At 39.8% G+C, this 27,602-nt stretch overlaps 1 protein-coding gene across 6 annotated transcripts; it reads left to right on the top strand.

Annotated features, from left to right (window-relative positions):
• The first annotated feature begins 23 nt into the window (after positions 1–23).
• APLF (aprataxin and PNKP like factor) lies at positions 24–24,797 on the top strand. 6 transcript variants are annotated; one of them, XM_064446634.1, is made up of 10 exons: positions 24–140; positions 1,313–1,453; positions 2,792–2,919; positions 5,564–5,738; positions 8,515–8,903; positions 14,880–15,005; positions 16,912–16,958; positions 18,402–18,440; positions 19,379–19,509; positions 23,796–23,931. In XM_064446634.1, the coding sequence occupies exons 1-9, from the start codon at positions 87–89 to the stop codon at positions 19,468–19,470; spliced, it is 1,191 nt and encodes a 396-aa protein (XP_064302704.1). In that variant the 5' UTR covers positions 24–86; the 3' UTR covers positions 19,471–19,509; positions 23,796–23,931. The 6 variants fall into 6 exon arrangements, with proteins under 6 accessions (XP_064302704.1, XP_064302705.1, XP_064302700.1 ...); XM_064446635.1 differs by lacking the exon at positions 19,379–19,509 and having other exon boundaries at positions 23,796–24,797; XM_064446630.1 differs by lacking the exon at positions 19,379–19,509 and having other exon boundaries at positions 44–150; positions 23,796–24,797.
• The last annotated feature ends 2,805 nt before the right edge of the window (positions 24,798–27,602 follow it).

Genomic DNA, 27,602 nt, shown 5'->3' with positions numbered 1-27,602 from the left:
CCCCACTGCCACTCCGTCACCGCGGCCGATGCGTCACCGGGCGGCCGCGTCCAGCAGCGCCCGCGGCCGCTTCTCCTCCTGCCGGCATGTCCCTGCCTTCTGGCCGCTGCGTCACGCCACGGCGGCGGGGGGGTGTAGATGTGCGTGTCGGTAGGTTTTCAGGCGAGTCTTTCGCTTTCCGGTGCCGCAGACGCTGCGCCACCCTGCCGCTCCGGCGGCGGTTGACGTAGCGGCTCTACGTCATCATGCGGCGCCCTCGCGCCAGCGGGTGTGGGGCGATCCCCGAGGGCGGCTCCTGCCGCGCCTCACCCCGTCCCGGCGGCGGCAGCCCCCGAGGTAAGGCCGGGCCGGTCCCGTCCCGTCCCCAGGAGCGGAGCCGGCCGCCCAGGGGTCCCTCCCCGTGCGTTCTGCCGCGGCTGCCCGCTCCCGGCGGCCCGGCCGCGGCGGGGGGAGCCCCTGCGGAACCGAAACCTCGAGGATCGCCTAGAGGGGCCTGTTCGGGAAAGGGGTGGGGGGCGGGTAGAGTTCTGCCTCTCGTGTTTCTTTTCACGACGGAACGAAAGGTTCGAGAGGTCGCCGTGTGCCTCTCGTCTAATGCCGAAAGCTGTAGGAGGGACAGCGGTGCCTCCCGAGTGGCGCAGTGCAGTGAACGCGGCGGTAGCGAGGCTTTCCCCCCTCATCCTTCGTGCCAGTGAATTGGCTAGTGGAAAGGCAAAGACCCGAAGGAAAAGCAGTCGTAGTTTCAATGCACTTTCACGGCAAGAAGGCGTTTCAGACGTGGTGGCTCTGAGGTGAGGCTTTTAAAGCCGGCTTCAAGCACCTGAGTACGTGGTGTCACCTGAGAGCTGCAGACTTGCAGCCTTTGGGGAGAACTTCACAAGAAGTACTGGATTCATTGGGCACCTGATCCTGAGAACTGTATCTTAACGTTGTTATCGGACTCTTAGCATAGAATCAAACTTCGTGAAGTTGCACAGATTTACGGTAAAGGAAATTCTAAGTTGTAATTTCAGCTTTCTCAAAGTTTTGTCACGGCAGTGACTAGTGTAAATTATGTACGTGGAAAACAAACCACAGTACAGTAGGGGTCAGCAGCAACTGGAATATCTTTGGTTCAAAATACTTTCAGTGGAAGGTGGAATGGAAGGCATGTTTATTTCCTTTGTAAGTTGATGTAAGAGTATGTTACATTTGATTTAGAAGTTTATTAATGACAAACATTCAGACCAACTTCTGGTTTTGAGTGAAAAGTATGTGTTTATATTCATAATCAGTTTGACAAGCTAAAAGTTATCTTGCTTTCTCAAAAAAGAATCAGGAGGCTGATGCAGAAGAAGGACCAACTGTTCATGCTGTTGAGATGTCTTGTAGTCCATCGTTAATAGAACCAGCATGTTCCAACTCTGAGGGAAGTGCAAAAATGGGAAAAAATGATGCTACTTCCAGACATTTGGTGGGTGCTTAATTTTTAAACTAAATTTAATATTTGTAAGGATGTGTTAAAAATGAAGTAAAGGTGTTGTGTTTTCTAAGCTTTCCTTTTTTCCCCCATGAGAAGTAAACTCTGGCAAAGTTGTAGGCTCAATATAGCTGTTGTTTTATTGATTGGGGTTATATGCTATACAGGTGTATAAATATATTGCTGTTGTGTATTTATGATTATTACAGTGCAGTAGTTGGTTCTCTGGAAAATACAAAAATTGCTATTGCTCCAGGAATATTTTGAACTAACAATGTGGATGCTGAGTTCAGGACTACAGAACAAAGTCCAGTTCTGGTCTCTGGTCTGTATCAGTAACAGTGCTGTAGGTACCTGCGAAGGCCGTGGGGAATGAACAACTGCTCTCCCAACTGACCTAAAAGCCTCCGAAATGTGTATCTGGAGAGTGTGCAGTTGGACTGTAGATACCATGTGCTGGCAGCTCATTTCATTTGATCTGCGTAGCTGTGATGGAGTTGTGTTGTCAAGATCCATACACACACACAGATAAATAATCATCCTGTTTTTCCCTGGTAGCCAGCATTTTGTCCAGCAAAACAGAGTTTTCAAAGCAAGCATCTTTTGCCTTTTTAAAATATTGCTGGGTAAAAATGGCTTTCAGACAGTCTGATAAATAGTGCATGGAGGCAGTGGGATTTTTCTTAGGTTTTCTGTTGTGTATCCAGGAATATCGTGCTAAAAGGGACACGTTGGTCAACATCATTGTACATCAGATAACTATGAGCAACAAATGAAATGTCAGCCTTTACTGTAGCTGGGATTCCTTGGACGGATACTTACCTTTTAATAAGTAGAGATTCAAACGGATAGTATTACTTTCGGTACTTTCAGTATGTACTGAATATGACTTTGGAGTATTTAATTTAGAGTGTGGTTCCTTTCTTAAAAACGGAATTGAGAGAATGCTATCAAGGCTTTTTTTTTTTTTTTTATAAATAGGCATTTGTTTGTTAAACCTCTTTTTCTTATTTCTCTGTGTTGAAACTTGGTAGCAAGATGCTGATATAGCTCTTCTATGAAGCTTTCAGTCTGTAGCCTTTTAGATATTTATTCCAAAGGTCTAAGGAGGTGTTTTGGTTTTTTTTTTCCCTACAGGAAGGTTTCTGTAGATGTTGTTTTTCTGAGTCAGTAGGAACTGTTTAAAAAAAAATCAGGCAATGGGCACCATCCAAAAAGTAGGTAGTTATCCAGGCTGCGTTTGAAGGACATAACTGTGTAGAAACTTGTGTTCTAGTTTTTCCACCTCTTTTGTAACTGGAGAAAGGTACTAAACAGTAAATATTGTTTTAGGTTCCTCCTGGTGATAATGAAAGTGAACAGTCAAAATCTATTCAAAGAAAGAGGGTGCTTCCATCTTGGATGCTGGAAAGAGACCTCCCAGTTCAGAGGATTTCTGAGCCTATAATGAAAGGAGGTAGGTTTGCAGTGTAGTATGTTTGCATACCAATATACATTTATGTGCTTTGATCTCATTTTCGTAAATTATAGTCATGGCAGTAGAAAGTATTTGTTACTTTTCTTTGTGTGTTCTGTGCCTGGCAGCTGACAGAGACTGACCTCTGTTGTCTCCTTTGTCATCAGTCCTATGCGTGTGACAGAGCTTTTTCTGATCGGCTGATTTTCTTTCTGTTCTTTTTTTTATGCCAGGAAATACACTTTCGCTGAACATCTGATGTTCTGGAGCCTTTTCCTATAAACTTACCTGTTTTGTTTAGTACGTAAATTCCAGGTAGTTTCTGTGCCTTTAATTCCAAGCCTTCTCCACATTTAAGTCACTGATTGCCCTTCTAAATTCAGATTCTTTTAATTTCATAGGTTTTAAAGGTGGATTTTTTTGTGTGTGTTGGTGATTGTTACTCTATTTTTGTGACTGAAACAGACTTGATCATTTAGTCCAAAGTTTCTTCCTAGAAGGAGCAGTTCATAGTTTCTTACTAGTATGAGGCTGAAATATTATCGCATTCCCTCTTGTCCTTCTTGCAAAAGGAAATTGCTGCATGTATGATAAACTTGTATCACTATGTATCAGTGGTAACAGCAGCAGAATATGGTGTTTAGTCTCTTATCAATGGGAGACACAAGGGTGCCACGTTGGCACCATCCCAGGAGAATCTTCTAGCATGTTTGGGTTTAGTCCTGGGAGCTTCTAAATGGGAGTTCTAAAACTGCCATTAGACATCCTCTGACAGACTTAGCTCAAGGCATTTATTGCTTTTATGACTTTTATTGATGGAACTGGAGGACTAATGAAATGGGAGAAGGAAAATGGCTGCATACATTAACAATGCTCCCCCAGCATTTCTGTCTTTCTCTGTGCTGAAGACAGCATGCCTCACCCTGCTTGCCATACTGTGGTGAGGTGCAGGGTGGTTTAGGTGCTAACTGCTGAATTTCGTTTGTTAGTAGTCAAATGAATGAACTGTGGCTGGTGTGTGTGTGTCCACTCCTCTGTGTCCCACAGCTATTCTTTAATGCCTCTGTTTCCACCTGCTATTTCTGCTGAGATGGTGTAATGGAAAAATTTGGCTCTTGATGCTCGAGCAGGCCTGCAGAAGTATTTCATGTAGTGTCCAACCAATTGCTTTTTATCTCCTGTAGTAAATGCAGGTGTCTGGATGGATTGACCTGGGCAATTCTGGCTTTAAACACCTCTGTCATATGCCATCAGCTACCCTGCCTTTTCCTTTCCTCAAATGCTAATTTTGAGAAAATCATTAGAAGCAAAAGAAACTTTATTTCCCCCCCTACCTGCTTTCCGAATCTAGACTGTTCCCTGCTGGCCTGTTCCCTTGGATGTAAAAAAATTGCACGTACCAGAGAACTTCTGCTGGTTTTGTTGAGTTGTCAATTTCTGCACTAGTGTGATTGTTTTCTTATGTTTGGGTTTGGGGTTTTTTGTTTGTTTCTTCTCTACAAGTACTATAATGTTTGTTATATGTGTGTATATAATGTTTCTTTTAAAAACTAAACTTCTATCATGTAGGTGCTGAGATTTGGAGCTGTGTGGGCAAGGGGTATCTGTGTGCAGTTGAAGACCTGACCCTGAGGGAGCTAGAGAGATGTATGAACACTATGGGAGCCATTTAAAAATTCATTATGTGAGATAATGATTCCAGCTTAGAATGGGCTGCTTTAATAAAACAACCGATCTCTTCTGCAAACCTCATATTTCCTTAAAATTGTGCAATGGTTTGCATCTTCTTAGGGTGATATTGGACTCAAAGGTAGAGAATAAAAGGCAAAGCCTGCCCTCTTGTTTTTCTTCTGTATGTCTTCTTACTGGAAAGGGAACACCAATTGGTTGTTTTGAAAAATTCTTTGCTTCCTATAGATTTCTCTGGCATGTCTGTCTTTTTTGAAGGGGGAGAGTTTTTGAAGTCTCACAAAATGGCATAAAGTATCTTCCTTCTGAATGCATTTTGCAGCAGATGGAGCTGTAACAAAACCAGTGCAATCGCCCAAGCTGTGTCCCAGCTATATATCCAGAAAATACTACTTCAGTACAGAGGACTTAAGGTTTTCTGGGATGTGAAGCTTTCCAAAGAGAGGCACAACGTTTGCTGTCTTTCTGTTGGTTACTGGCTGATGAAGTAATCAGCCATGATGCAGTTGAGGTAGGCCCACTTGCCTACCTGATTTTGCCATGTCCTAATTAATTAATGTTTGTGTATATAAACTGGTAGTCTGAAATGATATTTACTTGGAAGGTCTGTGGTAAAAGTTGTCCTTGGATGTTTGGTTTATTTGATCAGCTCCTATCGTGTAAATGGAATTGTCAAGTCATACTGATATGGTCAGTCCAGAATATCCTTTGCCACATATTTATTGTTTTCCTTCAAACTTCCCTTTCAAATATGTGTTTCATTCTAAAACATACTTTTTACTCCTATAAGCAGGAAGTGAAGAATGTATTGTTGAAACAGCACATGGAGAAGTCCTGCTAATTCTCATGCTTTTTGTCCAGTGTTCTGGTTTGATTGGATTTAGATTTCTAATGTGATCAGGATTACACTGTAAAAAGTTGCATTCCAAAAGTACCATTTTATTTTTATTTTAAGGTAGTAGAATGAAAAAAGGCCAAGGAAGGGGAAGAAGTAATATGGAGTTATTAAAATCAGAAGTAAACGTGCAGCAGAAAAAGAGATTAGCTTCTGAAGAAACTGTAGAGGATTTTGAAGGTGAAGAGCAAGATCAAGGGAAAAGGAGCTGCCTTTTAATCCCTGTCCTTTCATATCAGGTAATTTTTTGGCTCAGGGCAGAACCATGGTATTGCAAAAAATGAGAATGTAGCTGGAAGTGTCCTGTTGAAGGTTGGGTTTACAACATAACTATGTGATCTGTTGTTTAACAGTTGTTTTGAAATGCCAGTCCATTGGACAGCTCTCTAGCAAGGATTCTGGAATTCTTGAGAGACTGGGTTTTCTGCACTTCATTTTTGGGATCTATGTTTTAGGCCCAAATGGTCCACAGAAATACCAGACTTTCAGCTTTACAGCAAAGAGGCTGGAAGACACAGGCCAAGGTACTGGTCCTAGGAGTGGCCTGGTGCGTGGTTTATTTTTCCAGGAACCCTTTGGGATAGGTGATGTTATGACAGTGATGTAATTTGACACTGGACTTTACCCAGACTAATGCCATTCTAGTTGGTTTATGTTTTCATGGTCAGAAAATGATGGTATATGGCTTAGCAACTGCTACATTTTGAAGAAAGATAGCAGGGAGAATGCTTATACCACTATCTTAAAACCTGAGTCAAAAAAAGGAAAGGCAAAAAAGTAATCTGAAATCCAAAATGATCTGTGGCAATGAATGAACAGACACTTCAGTCCAGCTGGACAGTGTGTCCGTGTGTCTTTAAAGTACAGCTGCATTTACAGGCGGTTAAATGCTTACCTGATAGCACCCTGCTAATAATGAAAACAGAAGGATCATTATCAAAGTCCAACAAAATATATTCTGGTGAGAGTAAAGTGAGGCTTTCACTGACTTTTCCTTTATGTGAACAACCTGGGGAGCCATTTCTGATCTCTAGCATTAGAATTGCCTGGATCTGTTCTAGGATCTGATAAAATACTTAAAATAGTTTTATTTGGTATGTTTCATTGGTTTTGACACTGAAAACAATTGGGGTTGGTTTTGTTTTTTAATTAAATCTTAAGGTTAATTGAAATTATCTACTCATGGAGAGCATACCCTTCAGTAGTTTTGATGTAACATAGTGGTGTCTTTTAATCTGAAAAAGTGTTCTGAGTGGTGAGCTTCCCTGTTGGCTAGGTATGTTAATACCACCTGCAGTGCTGTTTAATTTGTCAAACTATAAGGTGAGTGACTAGATAATGAATTATCTTACATAATATCTTGCAATTTGTGAGTATTGCTCTACTGATTTTCTCCTAATAATTTAATAAATAATTTTTATCTTGAGCATAATGTAAGAAACTGCCTTCAGAACTTTGCAGAAAAAATAATGGGTTAGTAGAAGCAGAAGTAATAATCACAGAGCTCTAAAAGATTGGGAATGTTGATATCAAAACCAAATCACTCTCCTGCTGTCATATTTAATAACAAAACCTGCTGTAGGGTAGGATGTAAAAAGAATCTTAATTCTTCGAAGTGCCAGCAGCTGCCAGATGGCAGTGAGGTCATATATGAGTTATAGCCAGTGCTGATAGTGCTGTTGTCTTTGATTTTCCTGATTGCAACCTGTTTTTTAACTAGTCATCATAATAAATGTGAAAGTGTTTAGTCTCATTATATACAATAGAGGCAATGGATTGAATTATGTAGTAGAGAAATCACAGTGGGAGTGGCAAATTAGAGTAATTTAGTCTTCCTTTTGCAAATAAAGGCTTATTTCCTAAGATGCAGTTGTTTGCTAAGCCTTATTTTGGGAGTCTTGATAAAAGTCATCTTTGTCTCTGATCTGACTAACTAAATATGCTTCTGTCAGGATCACTTGATCTTAATGCTCGCTTTGCCCTTTCTTAATCAAGTTGCTGCTCAAATGTAATTGTCTCTGGTTTTGGTTAACATTTCATGAGGCTAGCATTGAAAGGAAGCAAATCAAATAGAAAACCACCACCTGATTTTCAAGCTCTGCCAAACACATCGTGTAAACTAAGTGAAAGTTTACTGGAGGGGGAACTTAAATAATGAACTATAGAGAGCAGAGACCTTTGAATAGTTCTGCAATGTATCAAAGTAGTTCAGCCTTCAATATAGGTGTGCTTCCAGGTAATGTCTAGGTTGATAGGACAACATTCTTGTCTTAGCTATCTATCTTGTATTCTTTTACTAAAGCACATGTCTCTTATTTTAAAGATGTGTGTGTTCCAAAATTTGTCAAACCTGAAATCTTTACCTGATGGTATCAACTGACAAACTGGTTTATGATTTAGAGTCACAAGCTGAAGCATTTAAGATGTACTGGGGTGGGATTAAGCTCAAGGTGTATATTGTGAATTACCATATATCTTCCATATATAGATAAACATATATATTCCATATATCTTGGAACTTAAGGGATTAAAATTGATTCTTGTATAGGAGCGTGCGTTCTTCTAGATATACCTTCAGTATCTTCTCCTATATCTTCACATGTGTAAGCCCCATTCATTTTTCAGGAGCAGTACTTTTAATCAAAAGTTAACTTAAAGTCCTTGGACTATTCACAAACTGAGGCAGTGAGAGAGGAGCCTGACTGTGCTGTGAGGGAACTGAAGCTGAGGATGGGAGCTCTCTAGACTAAGTCTTTCTTTAATTTGTGTATGTGTGTTCTTGAGCCTTTCATTCAGCAGGTGCATTTGGCAGCTCACTTGAGTTTGGAAAGCAGAATAGAAGGTTTTAAGGGCTGGGCCAGATGATCTTTCGAGGTCCTTTCCAACCTGGGCTGTTCCACAATTCTCTGATTTTGACATCAGGAATGATGAGATGAGGCAGAGTTTGACCTTAAAGCTTTTAATTCTGAAGAGCGTAAATTTTCAGGTCCTTCAAAATGTAACCTTGTTCCACAGAATACACCTGGATTTCCTCTTGAGAGTACCATGAGAAACATGGAAGGAAATGGCAAGACTGGAGGAAAAAACCCTGGAAGTTCTCTGGAAAAAAATGATAGGCAGCTGTATAGTAAATGGTCTAAAAGAGTAGGTCAGATCTCCAGTAAAGAAAATAGAATTGAGGAAACGGAAAACAAAGAGCAGATTACTGGTTCTACAAGCCAAGAAGTTCACTGGGGCAGGACTTACCAATATTTTGGTGCCCAGGAAGGGATTCTTGAGCCTGATGCAAATCTGGATCACAAGACTGAGATTTCTGATTCAACCAGAAGTGCAGATGCTTCAGAAAGCTCCAAAGAGATCAAGCGTAAGAGGACACCTTGCATGTATGGAACAGGCTGTTACAGGTAAAGCAAAATTAAAACTAGCTTAAGATAGCTAATTATTAAGAAGTAATGTATTAGCAATGGAAGAGAAAAGAGTAAAGTTGTTACAAGCTTTGATTTGAATAAAAGGTTTTGGTACGCAGAGCACTGATGAGAAATACATGGCATAACAAGAATTTTAAAAATATGAAAAGAGGAGCCAGGATGTCTTGCTAACTCCTGATATAACCCAAAAAAGGGATGAAGTACTTCAACAAATTAAAAGATGAAGTCCTATAGGAAATAAGAAACAAAGGCCCTTTTTAACAAGAAAAGTAATAAACTCCTGTGTATACCAGGAGGGATAAGAGATGTAACTGGTTGAAATGCCCAACATAGACCCTGTAGGCTTGTTTTATTAGAAGATGAAAGTTTTGTGAAAGATGATTGTCTTTGAAATAATTGCATGTTTTGTGATCTGAATATTTAAAATACTTATTATCTGTCATTCCTTAAATAATCAAGAATTACTTTTATTATAACTTGTCCAGTCTACTCTTTTTCATTAGCTTCCATCCCCTCCCTGAAAACAGAACAAAACTCTATGTTAACCCTTATCTGGTCAGCATCTTTGGTAATAGAAGTGAAGAGCTCTTTTTTTTCTTTTTCTCTCACTCACATCCTCTCAATTCACAGTGAAGGATCTTTCATACAAACCTTCTGTGGGATACAAACATTCCATTGAAGTTGCAAAACATCAGTGGGAGTGCCTGATCTCCTGCTAGTTCCTTCCGCCCAGAAAAGATCTGGAGTGCCATGTATTGATATATTGAGGGGAAGATACAAATCTAGAGGTGGTCTTTTGGCTAGCAAATGACCAATGACCTGAGAAGGGCATTTTGGTGAGTTTTGAGCTCCAGGTAAATCCATGTACATTGTAAGTGTGAAAGATGAGGCTAAGCCAGGAAACAGTGGGTCTTGTGATTTCTTATTATTAGTATTATTATTATTAGTAGTATTTTATTATTATTATTTTATTTATCCCACACCCCGGGCTTGAGCAATAGGAAAAAACAATGAGGTTGTTTAGAAAACAAGCAAGCACAAGTAAATGGCTTCTTATATATCTTTGGTTTGCCTAATGCTGCAGATAACTGTGTAAATCAAATGGGTGGTTGGTTTCCCTCTCCTTCATTACTTTAACCTTATGAAAGGTGTCTTCTAACAAGATATGCTGTAGGAGTCAACTTCTTAAATGAGTGCTGCTCTGGTAACTGTAACATTTCCTTAAAGCTTTTTTCTAGGTGAGGTTTCTTAGTCATAAAATGTCATGTATCCAATAACTAAATGCTCTCCAGAGTTTTAGTCTTTATTTTGTAAACTCCTGTTAAGAGATACTTGTCTTCTGGGTATGACTTTGGCACCTTGGGTAGGTGCCTAGTAAAACAGTACAAATTGAAAAGATTAAATGTTAGTTCTATTAATTTTATTAGATTTATCTGACACCTATCTTAAATATTTAGAAAATAACTTCATAACCCATAGTTAGGTTTCTTCATTTATGAATTTGAAAACACTGCTTTTGAAAGAATGAAGCTTGATGCATGCCTCTGCCAGGGATTCTTCTTGCCATCGTCCTTCAGTGTCATATTCTCTTTCTGAGGTAGTCTGAAGCTTTACCAAATTGAAACAAACTGCTATTACCACCAGGAGGCAAAGTGCTCTGTGTACATTATATCCAACTATACTTGTTGTCAGGGAACTGTCATGGTTTTAGCTGGGATAGAGTTAATTTTCTTCACTCTAGCTGGTATAGTGCTGTGCTTTGAAATTAGCATGGAAAAAAAACCTGTTGAGATAACACACAAGTGTTTAGGCTGTTGCTGGGTAGCGCTTATACTAGTCAAGGACATGTCTAGCTTTCCATGCCCTGCTGGGTGCACAAGAAGCCGGGAGGGGAGGGGGCACAGCTAAGAGAGCGGATTCAAACTGACCAAAGGGATATTCCATATCATGTAACGTCATGCCCAGTATGTTACCTGGGAGGGGCTGGCCGGGGGAGGAGGGGGCAATCGCAGCTCGGGGACGGGGCAGCGTCGGTTGGCGGGTGGTGAGCGGTTCTATCGTTTGTGTTTCCGTGGTTTTTTTCCTGTTTTCCCTTTCCCTTCCTTTTCCCTTTTTATTATATTAACATTATTTTCATTATTATCATAATCATTTATCATTATCATTTTATTGTAATCATTAAACTGTGCTTATCTCAACCCACAAGTTCTTTTGCTCGTCCGATTCTCTTCCCCATCCCACAGGGGTGGGGGGAGTGAGCGAGCGGCTGCGTGGTGTTCAGTTGCCAGCTGAGGCTGAACCACGACAGGAACTTACTCTTAGAATACTGTCTTGTGTTCGTTTTCTTGTCTGCTACTTGTTTTTCTGAACTTAGAAGAATAGGGAATTAAAAATAAATCCAAACCCAACCACCCATTCCAAAGGCTGCACAGAAGGGGTGCAGTAGAGCTGAACTCTCATCTCTAAAGCTGTGACCCGCAGTTTTTGTCCACAGTTCTGTCCTTTTGCTAGCCTGCAATACAATACTCTGCTGACCATGTGTGTAAATCTTACCCATAGCTGTCAAAGCAGGGCACGCTCAGCCAGCCTTTGAATTTGTATGTGTTGTCTTCCAAATATTTTGCTGTTTGTTTGTTTATGAAAGTCAGTATTTTTCCTTTTACCTTAAGCTTGTAAATCTGGCAGCTGAAGACCTGCATCTCTTCTGAGTCCTGTCTTCTCATAAGACATAAAATTTAGCACTTAACAAACATCTTGCACACAGTTGTGGCATAACCTCAGGCTTGAACTCTTGTTTTAGAACTAGTGCTGGTAATTCATTACATTTTCACTAACAGTTTCTTTAGTAGCTGAGAAAATAAGCCCTTGACATGGCAGGGTTCTTCTGCCTGTGATTATGAAGAGCCAGAGATTCTTACCTGATCAACTAAACTTGCTCTAGGAAAAGCTTTTAAGTTGCTTTTTGTAGCTGCACAGACAAAAAACTGTACTAAAATTTTCACTGAGCAATACTCAACTTCTGCCTGAGATGACTGCACTGATTTTTGAAGAACTTTATCAGTTTTATTTGCATAATCTTCTGTGTCATTAAGCTTGAGTACGCAAATTCACGGAGAGCTTCTGTGAAAGTTGCAGTAACTGTGTGAGTATGAGAAGGCAAATCTCCCATAAAACTGTATTTGTAAAATGGTCTTTTAATTGGTTAATTTCTGTGTGAGTAAAGCTTAATGATTTTGTTTTGATCAAATGAATAACATAACATGAGGTTTTGTTGTGAAACTAATTAACTTTGGAGTGTAACTCATGGCGTGATAGATATTGTGCTCTTACAACTCAAATATCTTGTGTCTAAAAAAAAAAAAAACAAAAACCCCCCAAAACCCAAAGCCCAAACTAAGCCAAATCCAAAATAAAAGGAAGAAGCTTTAGAATTTTGCAAGAGGGGAAAATGTTTGCTTAAGGTAAGCTATGCACTTCTCTGCTTCTATTTATTTTGCTGCATATCATTGTACAGAACATAGAAGTGGAATAAGTACAACTTACCCAGGTAAGGGTGAGATAAAATATGGTGTTTCTACTAGTCCTGAGCATCTGAAGTAGGAAATGTTTAAGATACTTCACAGGTAATATGTGATTTGAGGAGATTCATCCATTGGCCTAAAGAATGCAGAAGCCTTGTGATAGGGAGCATACATCAAGATCCTTTCGCTTCTCTTCCTCCTTCCTCCCATACTATCTTTTTCTTTTTTTCTTCTCCCCTCCAATAAGGGCTGTTTGGTGTTCTCCAAGTAGGTTTCACAGTTAATTCTTGAAAGGAAATGGATGTGTCCTAAAGTACAATATGTTGGCTAAATGACAGCTATTAGGCCTACTTTCCTTGGTGACTGTGATGCTACATTTATCTTATTGTAGGGATAAATATAAAAAATGATTTCACAGAACATTAGTTGCTTTCATATCCCTTTGAGAAGATGAATTGTGCTTCAGATGACTCAAAATTCTTGCTAATATTGCTAATAAGCTAGCTCTATGCATTTAGAAAACAAAGCAAATAGCCTCTAAAATTACTTGGTTTCATCCAATTTATTTTTAAATGGGAAAAGAAGTAGGCAGCCAGCCTGAATTTGGTGTAAGAAGTGATGTTTCCTGAGAGCTTGTGACAGAGTAAATGGCTGATAAAGGCAACCTTGTGATGATTTCTAGTGAAAGAGTATTTACTTACCCTCCAGTTTGCAGAAATGAACAAAAAGACCAGGACAAGAAGTCTGTCACCTGTGTAAATAGATCCAAGGGATACTGGGTCTTTGATATGTAGCTCACTGAAAAGTTTAGCTTGCTTGTTGAGCTTTCTGAGTGAAAGATACCAGGCAAATGGAGATTTAAAATATTAATACTAAATATCTAATTATTTTTTAATACCTAAAAGGAGGCCTGAATGGCCAGTAGAGCTCACAGTGCTGAAGTAATTTTGCAAAAGCTGTAACAGAACCTTTTTTTCTTATGGTAGTAGTTGAAATGTTGACATTAACATTGGCTGTTCCCTATAAAGTTCATAAGAAGTGGTTGTGAACATAAAGGACAGAATACCTGTGATCAGCGAGGAAGCTGTTGTGTGTGTAGGTAGCTACATACGTGTTCCTGGCTTTGTGTTTCTAAATGCAGTTGTAACAAGTGTAAATTAAAGCAGTAATTACTCTAGCTTAAAGTTGTCATTCCTCTTACTTGAGGCAAGCAGTTCACTTTTATAATTTGCACAAATACATTGAAGATTGTGTACCCTGGGAATTAGCGTGGTAAATCGCTGAGGTATTTTGTGGATGTCTTTTGGAAAAGAATTTATTAAAATATCTCACATTACATGCTTTTAAATATTACGTTTGGAGAAAGTGTCTCTAAAAGTAATCATAGGGGAAAAAGTAGATTTGCATTTGGTAACAGTATGTTTGTTTTGACATAATTTTTGTAGTATGTTTTGATCTGTCACATGGAATTTCTCCTGAAGTGGTAACGTGTTCTTCTGTGTTCTTTTTAACATCAATTACAGGAGTTTTATAAAGCAAACTCTTCCCTAAGGAGTGTTGTTTATAGCTCCCTTGTCTTCTATGGTGTGTATGCAAACATATTGTGTAGAAGCAGTAGAAAGGTTCTTCCAGTGATGCATGTATTTGTATTCACTACTTGCTCACCTTGGACTCAACCGTATAAGTGTTGTAGAGCAAAAAGTCATGGATACTAGGGAAGTGCTTTCATCACTGTCACTGGTGTGACTCAACTATGTGCAGAGCCGTTACGTCTTGTGGTAAAACTTTGTATCATCGTTGTAATCTGATATTTCAAATAAAACATCATGGTAGCCAACCAAAACTGGACAGCATAATCAATGTAATGTCCAATAGACTGCTCCATCTGGAATAATGTGCTGGCATTTGACGTATTCAAGGGGGTGGTAACTTGGATATAGAAGAGAAATAATAGTTGAGACGGATCACCTGAAGCTAATGTGATAACCCAAGGGTGTGGGTAGGTGTTAGTACTGCAGTTGTTTGGCTGCCATGCGTTGGCCCTTCCTACTTGAACTGAGACTTCAAGTAGAAGTTTCTGTTGCACTTTGATAACTCTAGAGGGAGCCATAACTCAGCAAGTCGTCCGTTGAGTGAGCTTCATCTATATGACTACATCAGTAGATTGTGTACATGTTGGTGGTCCAAAACTTAAAGCTGATGGCAAATAAGAAAATTCCTGGTTTAATCTTTTGCAGCCTGCACAGACAAAGTTTTTCTTCTGTTATCCTGAAAGTAGGTCTTATATTCTGCATGAAGTTAAACGTTAAAAGCTCCTCTTTATCTAAGCACAGAAAAATGAGGTGACACTGATTCAATAACACTTTTCTTATCTGCACTTCCTGTGTTTAAATGGAACAGTCAGTTCTCGATATACGTTTGTCTTTTGCAGGAAGAATCCCATTCACTTTCAGCAGTTCAGTCACCCTAATGATGATGACTATCATGAAACTGAGATCATAACTCAGGATAACAATGATAACCGACCTGAATGTCCATATGGAACGGCTTGCTATAGGTAAGAAACTGCACAAAATGGCTTTTCTTGTTTTACGGGTTAAGGCTGTCCTCCCCTGGAGTTGCAAAATGCCAATAGAATAAGAAGTAATTCTTGTTGTTAGTTCTTGAGTGTAGTGTATCGTTATGGCTTCTTCTAAAGTCTCACTGCCTTCTGAAATTTGCTGTGCACAGGCTGCTACCTTTAAAACACCAAAGTCTCTGCAAAATATTTGTTAGTGACTTCAGCTAGTGAACATGAAAACTTGACTTTTGGAACCTATTCAATGATCTAGAGATCAACACTTTTTCACTTGTCAACATGTAGTAAACTTTTTAATATAAACCATAATTTATTTTTACCAAAATTCTCTCTCCTTCCAGTTGAGACAACCTCTGTGCTGTATTCGTTGATCATCTCTTAATGTGTGTTTCATTCTTTGGGGGTAGAGGAAAGGAGGCACCTTTCTTCTTGAAAGAATTATAATTCTTTCAACAAAGCAACAGATGCAGTTTGAAGGGTTTTATTGTTATTTTTGTTGTCTATCTGTTGACTACTACTTGAAGGAAGCATAATTAAATTATCTAAATACTATGCCTTGAGTTGGGATCAAACGGTCTGATGCTGACGACAGTAGTAAAACACTGAAATAGGCAAATTTTTTTGGTCCACTACAGTGTATTTAATAGGAAGCTGTGTTTCCAATTTTTTTAATCCAGATAACTATCACTTCTAATGCATACATAATGTACTTTGGGATGGCAATAGCTATAGAATTGTAAATCAACTTGAAGTGTGTGAATTCGTCACAAATTACTTGACATAAAAATTTTTCTACTGGAGTCTAATTGTATTACTCTGTTCTTTGAAGAATAAGAAAACATGAATAAGCAACTGATTTTACAAGGCAGTCTTCACAGCGAGGGTGTTTTGTAAAATATACAAAAAGTTCTGTAGTTGCAGAAATTAATCTCAAGTTTCAGGCAATATCACATGGTATGTCATTCCTAAATAGTGGGCTTTAACTGTTACTTATTTCCAGAAGTAAAAATTAGGACACCTGAATGGCTTTTCTTTCACAGTTAGAGTTTTTTAATTTTTTCTGCACAAAAATAAATCTAGTTGAAACTACTTTAACATGCAGCCCTGAGAAAAGCCTCCAGTATACTAACAACAACAGTGTAAGTTGGACCAAGTTAGAACATTAGAGCAGCATTGGGTAACTAGGGGGAAGACCAGTGTGTTAATGACCTGGGTCACAACCTGAATGAGGGGAACGTGTGTTACAGATCCACAAGTAAGGTGACTTTAAATTTTCTTTTGTTGTTTTGATGCTATTTTTTTATAGAAGGCATATAAACTTGTAAACTGAACTTACTGGATTGCAGCAGCATATTGCAGAAGTGAGTAATCTCTCTGAAGAATCCTTCATGGCCTCTCCCTGTGGTCTTCAAGACAAGCAGTTCCTTCCAAATTCTTTAATTTTCCCAAACTACTTAATGTTTAGCCTTATGTTTCAGAATGTGGAAGCTATGCCTGGATGTCTCAGACCTGTCATGTACTGTGCGTGCCTTGTACTTAATGAAGAAGTTATGTTTCATTTTTAGTGAGCGTAAATAATTGGGTCAGTTCTTATGATGTTGAACAAATGCATCTTATCATACAACTTTGGAAACTAACTCATCCCTTGGTTTTGATCAGCCATCTTTTTTTTTTTTTTTTTTAATGCTGAAACGAGGAACTCTTACTTACCTGATTTTTTTCCCCACCCTACATTCTCTAAGCTGAGATACTGCAGTAAGGCACTGGTCACAAAATTTTAGTTTAAAAATAAATTAAAATTATCCATAAAATAGCAAGGAGTTCTGGGCTTGGTAAGTGAGGAACAAGGTGGCAAATCATGCTTTTGCTGTTTTCTTCTTTGCAGGAAGAATCCACAGCACAAGCTAGAATACAAACACAGTGCACCTCCAGGTAAGCCAAGTTGTTTGATATAGCTCAAAGTGGGGGGAAAACCCCCAAACCCAGTAATGGATACCAAAAATTTCTACTAAACTGCTTTCAGCTACTGTAAGTGAAAACCACTGCATTTGCAGCTTGCTTTGTATTGCCTTGTACCATTGCTCTTCTTAAATATGAGGTCTTGCTCTTGTCCATGATAAGGAAGGTTGCTTGGCTACTGCAAACTTGCACTTACTTTTCAAATGTTTTTAAACTGAAGTGAGATGAACTGGGTCAGACACAATTGATGCAGTTTGTGTGCTTTGTATCTTACATAATGGCAAAAATGCTGTGTGGCAAGTGGCTATTTTCAGGAGTTTAATAGGTTTTACTGAAAATTAAACGTGGTATATTGTGGTATTACTGGGTATCTTTATTCTACTTTCCCAATCCAGACCTGGGGTATTACAATGAAAACAGGGAATATATTTAGGTGTTACTGAAGTATTTCTCAACATTTCAAACAGCAGTAAATTATTTCTATAGCTTTTCTCCCATCCCCATAGCAAAACGTATACAGAGAAATATTTTCTGGTTTAACTGTCTAGATTTATATCTTAAGATTTCATATTTACTTTTTATTCTTATTTTTCTTTTGATAGGAAATCCTCTGGTAACATACAATTTTAAAGTTTTATGATGCTGTAAAGCAAACATTGTAAGCACATCTGTCATCTTTTTTATTTTATTTTGTATATTTTGTATATTTTTGTATATTTTTTGTATATATTTCTTACTGAGAGAACAAATTTTTGTGTTCTCACGAAGCTTGGAGGGAATATAGTTAAAACTGAGCCTGAGTTTCTATTCTAAGATTTTTCTAGTCTTTAATGTTCCAGTAACTAGACTTGTTGAAAAACACAGGGGAAAGTACTGTTTACATTTTGTGTGCTCTTAAAGAATTCAGAGAGGTATTTTGCATTTTTTGTGCCTTTTCTTGATTATTGGACTTTGAGATTTTTTTTCCACTTGAAACCCCAATGCAATAAACTGTACTTCAGAGCAGAACAGTTATGGAAATGTAATGACAGTATATTTTACTTTAAAGAATCGGGATTGTGACATTATTATGGGGAAAATGCATTTATGGAAACAATGGTGTAAAATATTTAAATGCTTTGAAGTACTCCAATTTTCTGCTTAAAAATAAAAATACCGGTCCTGATGACATTTTTCTACAGATGGAATGGTTCATAATTGTAAGAAGAGTTCGCGTGGGTATTCTCTTGGGAATCATTCAATTAAAAAAAAAGTGTTTTGGGGCAGGAGAATAGTTGGGGTTTTTTATGCTTGGAAATACAGCACAGTCATTGCAGCGTTTATTTTAATAGGTCAGTCGTTTATTGTAGCAATCTCTGTGAATAACCCTTATGCTAGCTTGTAGTCTGTCTTCACCAGTAACTTTCTTTTCTTTAGTAACTGAAAGAGGAACGCGACAAAGAACTTCAAAGAATGGTATGTTCTCATGTTATGAATGGGCACATCAGCATGGGACGCAACTGATCTGCTTTGGGTTTTTTGAGCATTTAATGGTGCTGGAGATGCTTGATAATACTTACCCAAGGAGAAAGTAGTTGATATCTTAGTAAAACCCTGCTTGCCTTTTTTGTTTTGTCTTGTCTTGTCTTGTTACAAGTAATAGTGCTGAAATGGGATTTGTGCCAGGCTTCCTGGATGAGCATACTGTACTCCTCTGGAAGCAGACAAGAAAATAAACATTTTAAGGAGAGACACACGTGGCTAAATCAGTTCTTCCTTCCATACACAGGGTCATAATAGGATGAAAGGAATCCAGTATTTCATCCACAGCTAGTTAAGGTTGCCCCATAAAGATTAATTGCTCTTGAAACACTGAGATATTCCTTCTGCATTGCATTGTCCCTTAATTAACTTTCAAGTGATATCTGTGCATGTGCTGATGAGCTTTTCTTGTACTTACCATGAGGTATCAATGTTTCAGGTGAGACACTGGCATGTTAAGACTAAAGCGTAGAAGGAGGTTAATGCCTTTGAGTTGGGGGCAGCTTCCACTGTAAACTACATATGTATCCCTCTTACTTAGTTTCTAGCTGTCAGTGAGGATTATGTAGTAGCACAGGCAAGCTGCAGTCTGTCTTGATAATGTAAATTGTAATACTGTGTATGAATACCTCCTCCATTTGCCAGTGGCACACTTGGCTTGCTTAGCTGCTGCCAACCATGTTAACTTATATGTTGCAGGCCCGTAGACTCCAGGTTTAAATATCCTTTAGGACTGTTTCCAGGCTATTTCAATGCCTCTGCTTCCAAATGTGGCCCTTCCTAGTCTTTCTCAAATAATTTAGAAGTGGGCTTTAAAGAGCAGTCTGAAAGCCTGATGATATGCTGACTTCACTTTCACTGGCCTGAACAAGGCATAAGGATGTGGAACTGCTGCATCTTGAGTGGAAGTGGGAACTGGCTTGTCTTCCTTGAGATCACCAAGGTGTGGCTGGGCATTTCCTAAAGAAATCCTCAAAATCGAGAGATCTACCTTCTAGAGAAGGTAAATAAAAGTGCAGATATCTGTAGTTAGTTTTCTAGGCAAAGTGTTTTGGCTTGCATTTCTGTTGTGGGTGGATGCAAGAGGTTGCTTTTATACTTTCTGCTGAGAAATTTATTTCCCCTCCCATTTCCTTATCATGTATGTGTGCACTTTTGCTATCACTGAATGCTTGATATGGTTGTGTCTGTGCACTAGCACATTCTGAGGCATATGCGTTTCCTGTCTGTTTTGCTGCATCCCATGATGCAAGTACCAGCTCTGTCTTGGTCACTGCTCCCTTTTACACTGTGGTGAGAATTATTAGCAGCACTGTAAGAACAGTGAGTGGTTAAGATTTTATAATGAAGCAAGCTGGACCATGTGAATGATCCATACTCTAAATCTAAATCTTGAAGGTTTTAAACTGTAGCTGTGCCTTTCATAAGAACCCCTTCCTTACCTGACTGGTGGATCCTGTGTGTACAGCTGTGGCAGGTGGTCAGCAAAGCGTGACTAGGGATTGAAAATGCTTCTCTTGTAAGCGTGTAAAACTTAAACACAGAAGTGAAATTCAATCTCAATCTGTCAAATTTGACTCCTCTTACCAAGAAAGAACCAGGAAAGAATTGATATTCTGTGCACAGGGGAGGCAAGGGAATTCATTAATTGAAGTGCTGTTCATATTTGCTAGGTTTTTTGTTTGTTTGTTTGTTTGTTTTATGTCTTGTTGACTGGCTTGCTTAGCTCTCTGGAGGGCAAAGGTGGTAAAAAGGTTGCGCTCAGCAAGTTCACATCTGTGAGGCAGTTGTACTGAGCCATGCAAGGTCACACAGTCAGGGCTCCATTAACCTTTATTTTGTTCTGTTTGGCACAACTACACTGTTAAGCACAGCAGGATTAACTTCTGTACAAGTGTATCTAAACTCCACCAGCCAAGAAAAGAAGATGTCTATGTGATATTTGACGTGTTTAGTTTTTAATATTTTTAGTCTAATTGCTACCAGAGGGATTGTAAATTTCCTGTAGAGAATGTGGTCTATGTTGTGAGAAGTAATCTAAGGCTAATTACTTGGGGAAATAACTGTAATGAAGGAAGAAAAAAACAAAAAGGTCAGAGTTATGCTGCCATTAAATTGTCACCACTGAATGACCTCACTACGTTGTTGCTACTTACATGAATCACCTGCTGTGGCTATGGCCTATGCAGGATCGTCCTACACACTTTGTAGGTTTTCTAGCAAGCTAATCAGCTTACTTTCAAACATAACTCTTTGAAAGAGGTGGTCAGCAAGCTTTTTCTCCCCACATGGAGCAGATACTTTCAGAGAAGGTTTCAAGGTCACCTTGTTCAATACGGTTCTAGGGAACAGGCGGAATTGTGCTTAATGAGCAGCTTTAGGGGCTGTTGGGCTGCATTAAACTGTAGTGGAAAGAGGTAGAGTGGGAAGACATAGAAGGAAGTACATAATTCACTGCTGAAATCTAAAAGCATTGATGTACGGGGAGGAAAAACAGTATGCTCCTCCAACATGTAGGGAAAATAAATGCATAAAAAAATAGATATAGCTTGATGGAGGTGATCAGTATTTTGCCAGAATTCCTGTTGTAAAATACCACCCACACTGCTGTGAAAGTGAAGAAGAGCTTTTCTTTGCCTTAGCAGGTTTTGGGGTTATCATTCTTATAAGCGGAGAAGAGGGATTTTGTTCTTGTTGTATTTACCATCTTTGTTTTGACCTTTCCCCTCCAAGACATAATTCATTCTGCAGGACCATAGTCTGTGATTCTTATAAGAAATTCTGGTGGTAAATATGGACATGATTAAGTTCCTCTGAAGTCTGATAAGCAATAAGCTAGCAAGCATAACAGTGGATTACAGGTCCAATTGGCAGTGGGCATTTTCAGGCTTTTCTGCTAGTTGGCGCACATTTAGTACTTCAAAGAATATAGATTGCGAGCCATAGCGTATTTCTCAGTTGTATTATTGGCTGTGTCACACGTGGCTGATGTTTTTCTAGGAGGTCATTCAGTGCCTCTGTAGCACAGTACACCTGTAAAATTGTGTATCTTTTGAGAAACTTGACTAATGCTTTAAATGCTTTTGCAAGCCTTGGGTGAGAGTTGCTATAGAGTATAAAATGTTAATCAGATCATGAGATAATTCTGGAACATTAATGTTCCCACTGGTAGAAAAACACAATGGATAGAGGATGTGATCTGTACCACATAAAGTACTGGTGTTCTCGTTACATGTGTAGCTTGAGTCCCTGGGGCTCTGACCTGAGGTTGCTAAGAAATGCTTATGGTTAATATAAACATTGACGATTTGGACTGGGGCCTGTAGCTGAGAAAAGAATACACGTTTATAGTTTCATGTGAAAGATGATGACAAGACTTGCTCAACAGATAAATATCCGTACAAGATCATTGACAGGTTATCTCTAGACAAGATAAGAATGCAAAAATTGGAGGCTGGGAAGGAGTGAACGTAGTTTTCTCAGACGTATGACTTAAGGGCAGAATAACACGATTGGAATATTAACAGACTGTGGCTAGTTAGGAATTGTGGGCATGTAAGGAAAAAGGGAGACAATGTAAGCTTGTAGAGCAAGGGTTACGCACATCTGCCAAAATCAGGAAGCAGTGGAAATAAACTTGTTGAAGGTTCACAGCTGCTGATAAATAAAAGAAGGCAATGCTGCCATGGCAGCAGCTTTGTACAGACACTACCAAGTCAGACAGGTAAGGCTTCTTCAAATAGCAGAAATATCCTGCCTGTGGGACTTGGCTTAAATGTGCTAACGTATTTGAGCAATTAAAAGAACACTGCAAAACAAGCTGCTTAAAAGAGTTTAGGAACATGCTGTGAACAGCATCTGTTTCTTGTAAATAAGAGGTTTCTGAGTCTTTGATTCCTGCCACGACAGAGTATTGTGAAGTACTATGAAAGCAGAAAGCAATTTGATCACAAACTGAGTTGTGAAGAAGATGGATGGACAGCAGAGTAGAATGCAGTGTGATAGAATAGACTGAACTGGGAAACAGGTAGGCTTCACCCAGCTCAGGAAAGAAGTGTTCAGCATTTATTGTTTCCTTAACCCATGTTCAGAAAGGAGGCACAGACTGTCCAGCATGCATCCCAGTTGAGAATGTAGGAGGTGAGTGATATAGCAGATTTTCTTCTCTCACCTGAAGCCCAGGAGAGAAGTGAATGGAAGTTAAAACCCACGTCAGGTTATCACAGAATCACAGAATGGTAGGGGTTGGAAGGGACCTCTGGAGATTATCTTGTCCAAGCCCCCTGCTTGAGCAGGGACATCTAGAGCAGGGGCACAGGAACATGTCTGGGCAGGTTTTGAATATCTCCAGGGAAGGAGACTCCCCAACCTCTCTGGGCAGCCTGTTCCACTGCTCTGTCACCCTCACAGGAAAGAAGTTTCTCCTCATATTGAGGTGGAACTTCCTGTGTTCCAATTTGTGCCTGTTGCCCCTTGTTCTGTCACTGGGCACTATTGAAAAGAGCATAGCCCCATGGTCCTGACACTCACCCTTTAGATATTTATCGGTATTGATGAAATCCCCCCATAGTCTTCTCTTCTCTAGACTGAACAAACCCAGGTCTCTCAGCCTTTCCTCGTAAGGTAGATGTTCCAGTCCCCTGATCTTCTTTGTAGCTCTCCGCTGGACTTGCTTGAGCAGTTCCCTGTCCTTTTTAAACTGGGGAGCCCGAAACTGGACACAGTACTCCAAATGCGGTCTCACTAGATTCCAAAGGGTATGAGTATAAAATAGCCTTAAGTATGTACGTGTGGATGAAAGCAGAAAATCTAGGGTCAAAATAGCTGCTTAGGAATACCTCGGGGCTAAATGGCAAGATAGATGTATTGTCATCTTTTTGCTACTTCTGTACCTAGACTAGGAAAAATGTGTGTCCCAGTCCTTAAGGAAAGGAGAGTTATCAGAAGACATTATCTGATCTTCTGATCAGACAATTGTGACAGACTGTAATCTTCTGATATCAGAAGATATTGCCAGAAGAGGCCTAGTACTGTTTTCCAACTGCTGGAGGAGAAGACAGTAAGGAAAACTTTCTAAGTGATCAGACTGGTAAGTGCTGTAGTAGGTGTCAGAGAAAGATGGTACAGCTTTTCATGAGAGTCTTGAAAATCAAAATAGTAAGCATTGGGTGGAGTGCTTTAGCTGATTCTCTCTCCTCTTGAGGAGAGAGACTAACTAGATAGTCTCTGGAAGGTATCTTTCTTTCTGTATTTACAATTCATGAACATATGATACTTTTTTCCTTACAGGAAAAAGGGCTGTGGAGAAAGATGGTGATGATGATGATGAACCAAATGAATATGACCTTAATGACAGCTTTATAGATGATGAGGAAGAGGAGTGCGAACCTACTGATGAAGACTCTGAGTGGGAACCAAGTTCAGAAGACAAGGATAATGAAGATGTTGAAACGCTTTTGCAAGAAGCACGTAGTTTTGTTAAGGCCAAAAAGTAGCTGTATGGAAGAAGATTGCAAATGTCTAACCTGGTGGTGTTAAAACATGGATGCACGTGCAGAGGATTTGCTTGGAAAACAGGTTTTTTTCCTCAGTCATGTAGGCACTACAGAGAGATTTTGATGGGGGCAAGGGGATTCAGCAATGCCTTTCTTGTCCGTATGTATTACTTCGGGAGTTTTTTGTTTACTAAGTGGTGGAGCCAGAGGACTGAGCTCTAAAAGGTTTTTTGGTGATTTTTTGTTTCCTCATCTGTTTCTTTTGCAACACCATTGATGTCTCATAGTTTGAAATACAATTTTAAAGGTTATTAATGCTTCGTCTTCTTGTGCTTGAAAGAAATATTGGCATTAGGAAAGTCTTCCATTTTGCTGAAACACAATATATTCTGTGTTGGATGAAGAGGACTTAATGCTTCACACCTGCAGTATCACAGACTAATTCTTGGCCATCACGGTGGAATCTGTCTAGACCATTTTTAAATTATTTTTTTTCTTGAGTTGGTGCCATCTTAAACTCCATTAGTCTGCTACTAGCTTTCCTTTTAGGTGTAATTTCTTTGATTCTCTTGATGTACAGTAGTTATACAGGTTGCCTAAATGACTTGAGAACAGTATCGTAGTGTATTGAACTACTGGCTGTCTCAACATTTATGGTGTATTTGCTCTAATAACAGCATGTATCTTTCCATACATGTACATTGCTGGAATTTTCTTGAGTTCACAACAAAGCCGAAGTCTTGATGGCTGTATTTTTGTACAATTAAAGGTATAAAAGACTGGGAAAAGCTTGTAATTGTGTCTCTGTGATTTCTAAAGACTTTGTTGGAAGATCTTGCCTTCAGTGTGTTCACAACTTTCCTGAACTTCAAAGAAAGAAAGTAAAAAGTTTTAGCTTGTTCCAGGACAAGTGACTGGAACCGTGTGGTTATGGCACTTTTTTGGATACAGTCCAGCAGGGAAAGCATTCTGGTGTGACTCTGGCTCCCCTGTGAATACCTACACAATCATGGTTGAAAACAGACTCAAGCTTTTCAGCTGGGTGGCAAAATGCTGTCTGCTTAAAATAAAATGGTCGTTGCTGCAAACTGGCATTGGGCTGCTTTTAGATGCAGTATCATCTTTTGCTAATTGTGTGTCAGAAGTTTCAAAAATTGTAGGTATTGAAAATATTCATGATGGGCAACTGCTTTGAATTTAGAGAGCATTGGCGTCTGTCAGCCAGTGGCTTACTGTTTGATAAAGCTATTCATACAGAAATAGGATAGATCAAGTTTCTGGACTGAAAAAATTATGTATGACCAATGCAGCGCACCGGGAAAGTCAAAGCCGTAATCAAGCTCCTCTGTACTGGGAGATTGAAGTTATCTATGTTTGTATTCTTTCCTTAACAGCAGGATATATTTTTATTCTTCTGGAGGGATGAACTTGTAACTCCAGGATATTGGAATACTGATCGAAACTGCTCTGTTTGAGGTACAGATGAGGCTACTTGGACACTCAGCAGACCCTCCAATGTCGTTATCCAGTATTTTTTCAGTGAGTCAGGAATGTACCACAATTTAGTGGGCTGAGTCTAGGGATAGTCCTATGATTAGACTCACTCTGGTTATAGTTTATTCTGTAAATATATTAGTGAAATAGTGAAAGGCACATGCTAACCATCTATGCTAATTGCCTCCAAAAGGTATACTATGATATTTCACCATGTAGTCTCTGCATCAAATTACACTGCAATATATGCTTTTTTATATATATGCATATGCTTTTAATATGCATATAATATGCTTATATATATGCATAAAATATATGGAAAAAATAGACTGGTGAAATCTTTACACACACACATACACCCACCCCCAAAAAAAACAAGTATTTTGAAATGCTGTACATTGAATGAAGTGAATAAGTACTTTTCTTCAGCTGTCACCTTAGAGGGTACTCATCTGTTTTCATAAGACAGAGCTCAGGTGAGTGAGTGCTCTGTTCCTTGCATTATGAGGCGCAAACTGTAATTCCTTCTTTTAATTCATGATCACAGAATCACGGGTTGGAAGGGAGCTCAGGAATCATCTAGTCCAACCTTTCTAGGAAGAGCCCAGTCTAGAGAAGATGGCCCAGCACCCTGTCCAGACGACTCTTGAAAGTGTCCGATGTGGCTGAGTCAGCCACTTCCCTGGGGAGATTATTCCAATGGTTGACTGTTCTCACTGTGAAAAATTTTCCTCTCGTGTCCAGTTGGAATCTCCCCAAGAGCAACTTGTGTCCATTCCCCCTTGCCCTCTCCATGTGACTCCTTGTAAAAAGGGAGTCTCCATCCTCTTTGTAGCTACCCCTTAAGTACTGGTACATGGTGATGAGATCCCCTCTGAGCCTCCTTTTCTCAAGGCTGAACAAACCCAGTTCTCCCAGCCTATCCTCATATGCCAGGCTTCCCAATCCTTTGATTGTCTTGGTGGCCCTTCTCTGGACCCCTTCCAGCCTGTCCACATCTTTTTTGTAGAGCAGGGACCAGAACTGCACACAGTACTGCAGGTGTGGCCTGACAAGCACTGAGTAGAGTGGGATAATGACTTTTTTTCTCTCTGCTGGTGATGCCCTTTTTGATGCAACCCAGCATCCTGTTGGCCTTCTTGGCCGCAGCAGCACACTGTTCGCTCATGTTGAGCTTCCTGACCACCAGGACCCACAGGTCCCTTTCCACAGAGCTGCTCTCCAGCCAGGTGCATCCCAGTCTGTGCTGCACTCCCAGATTATGTCTTCCCAGGTGCATGACCTTACACTTCTTGTTGAACTTCAGAAGGTTCTTGCTGGCCCATTCTTCCAGCCTATCCACATCTTCCTGCAGAGTGGCTCTCCCTTCTGGAGTGTACTTCCCCACTCAATTTGGTGTCATCTGCAAACTTCATCAGGCTACACTTGATCTCGTTATCCAGAGCACTTACGAAGATATTGAATAACATTGGGTGCAATATTGATCCCTGGGGGACCCCACTTGTGACAGGTTGCCAGTTTGAGAAAGAGCTATTGACCACCACCCTTTTGGTTGCGGCCTGCCAGCCAATTCCCCACCCACTGCTCAGGCCATTCGTGTAGGCCAGAATGCATTAATTTCTCCAGGAGGAGACTGTGGGGATTGTATCAAAGGCCTTGGACAAGTCCAGGTAGACAATGTCCACCACTCACCCAAGGTCAACCAGGCAAGTCACTTTGTCAGAGAAGGCCACCAGGTTGGTCAAGCACGATCTGCCCTTAGTGAAGCCACATTGGCTTTTCCCAATCATGTGCTGCATTTGACTTGTGATGGCCCCCAGGAGGATTCGTTCAATAACTTTCCCAGGGATTGAAGTAAGGCTGATGGCCCTATAGTTACCTGGATCCTATACGATCCTATATGATGCCACAGATGTCTTTTAAACTGCCTCTGACTTATCTTCCCATAACATCTCATCTTCATTTCCTGTGCTTCATTTAAAGCCCATTCCTCCATGCTCTTAACACGGAGCAAGGGGAGAAGTTAATTCCGTTTTTATTTGCAGCATTCCTTTACATCTTTAAAAACCCTTATGCAGCTTTCTTCTGCCTTCTCTTCCTGAACTTA

The sequence above is a fragment of the Phalacrocorax carbo genome, chromosome 3 (genome assembly GCF_963921805.1).
Source record: "Phalacrocorax carbo chromosome 3, bPhaCar2.1, whole genome shotgun sequence".
NCBI classification, from domain to species: domain Eukaryota; kingdom Metazoa; phylum Chordata; class Aves; order Suliformes; family Phalacrocoracidae; genus Phalacrocorax; species Phalacrocorax carbo.
This window is presented reverse-complemented; position numbering and strand designations above follow the sequence as displayed.

Excerpts from the sequence above, each read along its gene's own strand:
- APLF (XM_064446635.1), top strand. The coding sequence starts at position 87 with ATGTCCCTGCCTTCTGGCCGCTGCGTCACGCCACGGCGGCGGGGGGGT. Across the intron at positions 5,739-8,514 it reads TCCCTGTCCTTTCATATCAG|AATACACCTGGATTTCCTCT; the intron begins GTAATTTTTTGG and ends CTTGTTCCACAG. Across the intron at positions 16,959-18,401 it reads CAAACACAGTGCACCTCCAG|TAACTGAAAGAGGAACGCGA; the intron begins GTAAGCCAAGTT and ends TCTTTTCTTTAG.